Consider the following 6,000-nt stretch of genomic DNA (forward strand, 5'->3'; position numbering starts at 1 on the left):
ACACATACGTACGAACCCACAATCAATGTTCAGAATGTTCCCGCCCTGAAACTGCTTAAGACCAGTTTCAAAGTCACCTCTACATCAAGCTCTCATGGCGACAGGACGAGGCACTGATTTGCTTGCACGGTTTGCACGCTACGATAAATTGTAGCGATTTGTTGAACACTGAGATAGTAACGATCTATTGGATGATTGAAAGAGCGTTTACATGCAACGATTTTTAATCCAATATTTTTAGTCTTTACTTGACCGTCATGGAAGAAACAAGAGGCGGAAACACTCTGATAGGAACAAAAAGGACCTGGCCTATGCAGAACTAATGAAGAAATACAAAGAGTTTGATCCTTTAGCTGAAAGAAACACTGTTGTCAAAAAAATAAAGAGTATTCGTGGGACTTTATCTTCCACAAACACGGAAAACTCCGATAAAGTTCAATGCATTCGCTTAACAACTCATGAGGAGTTTGCTTAGAATTCGCCATCACTGTGTATTAAGTTTATATTTCGAATTAGCTCTTGCGCACCAGGACTTCACACTTCAGCAGTCAATCTGAAAATGAGCTAGATTGTAACGATATCTTGGAACCTTGTTTACACGTTCAAACTTGTCGTTACGATGCATATAGATTTGAGCCTGCTGGCACCAACCACTCAATCCAATTCCAACTCCAACAAATCGCTACGATCTCCTGTTTACACGTAACGACAAATTGTAACAACCTTTTCATTTAAATCGCTACAATTTATCATAGCGTGTAAACCGTGCTTTAGACAGCACTCTGAATCACACCACCTCAAAAAGACATATCAGCATTCCTAAGCTGTCACTCGAACACTGTCTCCAGGGAAGTTAAATTGCTGATTCTCTACATTCTAAGAAATATCATAGCATATCACATTATATATTATTCAAAACATATCATAGCAATCCCCCTCTTTATGTTACATATATATTTTAATAATGAGATCTCGTCTTTCTGTATTGCCCTTTACTTCCTCCTCCTTCTCCCTATTGAACACCATATTGTTTAGAAGGTTGAATTTCAAGTGAATGGCGTCTGTGGGCCTATTCCACATGTGTAGGTTTCATCTACCGAATGATAATAGCATTGTTAGTTGTTTTGAACACAAAAGAGGGCAACAAAAGAAGACAGCACTGAACGACGTATTTCCGCGCAGATCTTTAAATTGTAACCTTAAAATGTGCTACGCCATCTGTCTCCTATGTTCTACATTGAAAAGACACACTTAATCGTTGTTTATGTATTGGTTCTCACAACTGAGCCATCCGTTCAGTAGGCGTTTGCAAAAGGAAATATGTTTCATCACGCAATATTGAGTATTTCATGTATTTATGAAAGTACTTTTTATCAGTTTTCTTGCATCAAATATTAAATATATTTGGCGCTAATTTAAATATTGACTGTAAAAGTAACGATAAGTAATTTAACTTTAAATAACACTCCGGTCTTAAGACATTAAACTGTATACGATTTGTATTTCTGGTATTCGTTTTGATTTTAATACTCTCAGTACTTTTGTTCACCATTCGAAGTCTTCGAAGGTTTATGACACACACACAGGTATATATATACATATAATTTTTTTTTGCGATACCTTGATGTAGAATACATTACGACGCATATTTCTTTTCCAGATTTCGTTACTACCAGAACGTCTGCACTGTGTCATACTCCATGGCATGGTGGAAATGGAGCAGATGGGAACGTGAGATTGACTGGATGGCTCTCAATGGGATCAACATGCCCTTGGCATTTACTGGCCAGGAAGCCATCTGGCAACGAGTATATTCCAAACTAGGCGTCACACAAGAGGAACTCGACGACCACTTTGCAGGACCCGCCTTCTTAGCATGGTAGGCCTAATCCTCCTATACTTTTGTTCAGTATTCATTCTAGTCTGTGGAGCACTGCTAGGTAATTCCATATGCCCTGACATGTCCATCCAGCGAGACGATATTGGTTGGTTTCTGTTGCAGTTAACGAGGTTTGCTCAGTGAGCAGTTCGTAATATTTTATCATTAAAAGACGCCATTTAGTGGTTCGTGTAAAACTCTACGGATTTTTTTGGCACCACAGTGTCTTGCTTTGTGAATGGTACGTAAAAAGGAAAAAAATTTGCGTTCAATGCCATGGTGATCCACAGCAGCTTTAGAGTGTTAGAATCTATTTTAATGAACCTGTGCATCATATGATACCATCATTACTTGTTGGTGCATTTAAACAAAGAGGGCCATACGACAATAAAAGTTACTCCGAGCCGCTTGTTGTTAATTGCTACTGTATATGGTTCCAGTTGAAAGCAACGGAACATCGGTGACTACATCTGTAGCCATGATGAGTTAACTATTCGTCGTGCATGGTGACAGAGAGGGAGAACGGTCATAAAACTTGTAACTTCATCCTTTGAGGCAAATACATATAAAAGGAAGGTTTTCACTTTATGGAACCCCTTCCTTAAATACGAAGGTAATTAGCTGAAATCCCTGCCTAAAAGTTTAAACACCAAAGTTTAAGGTCATGACAGCCCTCATCGGTCCAAAGCTGACTCTGCGCCTCAGCGGCGTGGTTGGTATGGTATTAGCATCCCACCTCGGTGGTCGCGGGTTCGATTCCCAGCCATTCCATTGAGGAGTGAGAGATGTGTATTTCTGGTGATAGAAGTTCACTCTCGACGTGGTTCGGAAGTCACGTAAAGCCGTTGGTCCCGTTGCTGAATAACCATTGGTTCCATGCAATGTAAAAATATACAAACAAACAAACAAAGCTGACTCTATTGCCAAAGTGTCTTGCGCACTTTGGCAAACATCGAAAAAATTGCATACACTTACAATATATTTTCACCATAGAATTATGAATCCCTAATAAATCTGTAAATAGATGAAATACGTGGTCGGGAAAATTTCTGCATATAAGTGAGCTTACGAATAGGGCTTTGTCCGTAATTTTAGGTTTTGTTTGTGTATGACGTTAACATTCTTTTAGTGCTTTATATACTACTCAAAATTTTCCTTCATAGAACAAAAGTCTTAGACTTAAGGTATTCTTGGACTGACATTTTCTGTGGGTCCTTTAATTATTCTGATCCTGATTAACCGTAAGATATTAATTGGGAGGATTACCATAGATCTGATCACATCCGAGTTGAATTAGGAATGATTGATAGATATTAAGGAGGTGACTTCAGTCTTAACCTACTTAAGGCGACCTGTGTATTATTTTATTAACTGTCTTCAAAGGCGCACTCTGAAAAGAAGTCGACATTATAACTGGATTTCACGTTCCTTTTGAATCCATTTATTTACTATGCCCTCCGTATACACACACACACACACACACACACACACAACACACACACACACACACACATATATATATATATATATATATATATATATATATATATATGAACCTCTTTATTACTGTATGTACTTCCTCACTGCAACTGTTAATAGTACTTACATTGTGTGTCCCATATCAGGCTGGCACAAGGAGTGTTCTTACAGGCTGCACGCCTGGCAAAAAATGATACGGACAAAATACGTTTTCCATTGCATCGTTTGGTGCTAAAGCCAACGAGAAGCTGCGGCTACCGAGTACGTTGTCCGTTGATTGTAACTGCGAATAGGCAGACAAAAAAAAAGATGTTTGCTATGTTTTTCTGTACGTCCAGATCTATGTGCTGTCATTATCAAATACAGTGTATTTTTCTGTATTTTAACGAGATCCAGCAATGTTAATAGCTTGGAATTACCGATGGTAGTTTGTTCAGACAGACAGAAGAAATCAAGATGCATGGGCCTTTGTGGCTAGGTGGCCACTTGACTCCCAGGCCCCCCCCCCCCTCCTCCCTTTGAAATCCTGGAAAAAAGTATATATATATATATATATATATATATATAAATATCGAGCTACAATGTCCTTTAATATCTAATTCGCTCTACCTCGGAATTAATTATATTTTCATATATGCTTAACCGAAGGGGAATTTTTTCTCGATAATAGATTTGCCTGGACCAGGGCGCGAACCATAGGATCCTTTCAAACCCAGGAACGTCAGTGAAGCGTTACCCATAGGTTCGCGCCCTGGTCCAGGCAAATCTATTATCGAGAAAAAATTCCCCTTCGGTTAAGCATATATGAAAATATATTAATTCCGAGGTAGAGCGAATTAGATATTAAAGGACATTGTAGCTCGATATTTGTATATGAATCACGGAAATGTGATATGACTTATATATATATATATATATATATTATATATATATATATATTATATATAAAGATATATGCCACGAAGGAAAATAAACGAACCGAGTATTCGTGAGACCTTTCGACGTCCAAACGTCCTTTACTAAGCAGATGAACTGACATACATGAGGAAATTGACAAAACAAGAAGATTCGTATAACTGACAGATAGGGATTATAAAGAGATTAGTACCTAGAATCCGATACACCTGGAAGATGAGTAACCTCCCCAAACAAGCATAAACAATGGGTGCAATTCAAAGTTTAAGACAATCATCTCAGATACAAGGACAAAACAATTTAAGGATTATAGGTGACAGCTATTCAGAACTTTGGTAAACAAAACCATATTCACAATACATATTCACAATACATGTTAGACATACATTACAACGAAGATAACTCTAAGGCAACTAATTTTTATTCAAGTCTGTAATTATATCTTTGAGGTCATTCTTAAACATGTTATAAATACAAGGGTCTAAATGAAAAAGGCCACGACTAACATTGAAATTACAATGAAAAGTAAGTTGTATTAAAGCAGATTCTAAAAGATTTCGTGATAAGACATCTCTTGACCTTGCAATTACTGAACTACCAACCCAATTTATTCGGTGGTTGTTTTCACTTAAATGAATGAATATTGCATTAGATGTTTGCCCAGTTTTTACAGAATATTTATGCTGGCTTAGCCTTACTTCTAGGCCCTTGCTAGGCTTTCCGAAATGAGGGACAATCCATACATGGAATTTTACATATTATGTTGTTGTTGCTTTCTCTGTGGAAATTTTTTAGTAACATTCCTTTTAGTGTGTTATTATAGGAAAAAACAAGGATGACATTAAAAGCTTTAATGGTTTCAAATCCGTTAAAATAAGGCAAACTGAGAATGTTCCTAGAATTTTCTTTCTGCGTGTTACTTACACTATAAAACTTTTTGTGGGCTTTATTATAACAATATCTAATGTATGTGAAGGTTAGCATAAATATTTCCCTATTTTTCTAATGTATTCAATTTCTTGATCCAAATATTGTTGACTGACAATGCGCAATGCTCGTAAAAACAAAGACGAAAAAAATTGATATTTTTTATGTTGAGATGGTGGCCTGAGAAGAAATGAATATAGGTTAAGTTGTTGGTCGGTTTCCTATAAATACTGAATTTACATTGAGATAGTTCTCTATGTATCAAAAGATACATCAAAACGTTAGTTTTGATGTATGTTCTCTTTTTACTAAAGTCCCTATAGACTCCATTTTAGAATATCTTAGTAATGAACTAACTCAGCATGAATTACCTCTACCCATAAGTCACATTATTTCACTCACGAGTTTGTGCATTTGTGATTGTAAGATTATATTCAATGGTGAATTTTATCAACAAATATTTGGCATGGCAATGGGAAATCCTTTATCACCACTACTCTCAAACTTGTACATGGAATTCTTTGAAAAACGCTCCTTACCTAATATCATTTATATTCCTGTAAAGTGGTTTCGTTATGTTGATATTTTAGCTGTTCTGCCTGTCGGTATTGATGCAAATGATTTACTCTCTAAATTAAATAACCAGGTACCATCGATTAAGTTTACTCTAGAATTAGAAAAAGACAATAGCCTCCCTTTCTTAGATGTTTTGATACATAGCGAACCATCTCAATGTAAATTCAGTATTTATAGCGAAAAACCGACCAACAACTTAACTACTAGGTTCATTTCTTCTCAGG

At 36.6% G+C, this 6,000-nt stretch overlaps 1 protein-coding gene across 3 annotated transcripts in view; it reads left to right on the forward strand.

Annotated features, from left to right (window-relative positions):
- LOC135217328 (alpha-N-acetylglucosaminidase-like) overlaps window positions 1–6,000 on the forward strand; it is a 266,886-nt gene that overhangs the window by 32,978 nt on the left and 227,908 nt on the right. For all 3 annotated transcript variants that reach the window (XM_064253128.1, XM_064253129.1, XM_064253130.1), the window contains exon 5: window positions 1,661–1,879. In XM_064253128.1, the coding sequence (XP_064109198.1) occupies window positions 1,661–1,879 (219 nt within the window). The remainder of the gene's footprint in view (window positions 1–1,660; window positions 1,880–6,000) is intronic.

Source organism: Macrobrachium nipponense, chromosome 7 (genome assembly GCF_015104395.2).
Source record: "Macrobrachium nipponense isolate FS-2020 chromosome 7, ASM1510439v2, whole genome shotgun sequence".
Lineage (NCBI taxonomy): Eukaryota > Metazoa > Arthropoda > Malacostraca > Decapoda > Palaemonidae > Macrobrachium > Macrobrachium nipponense.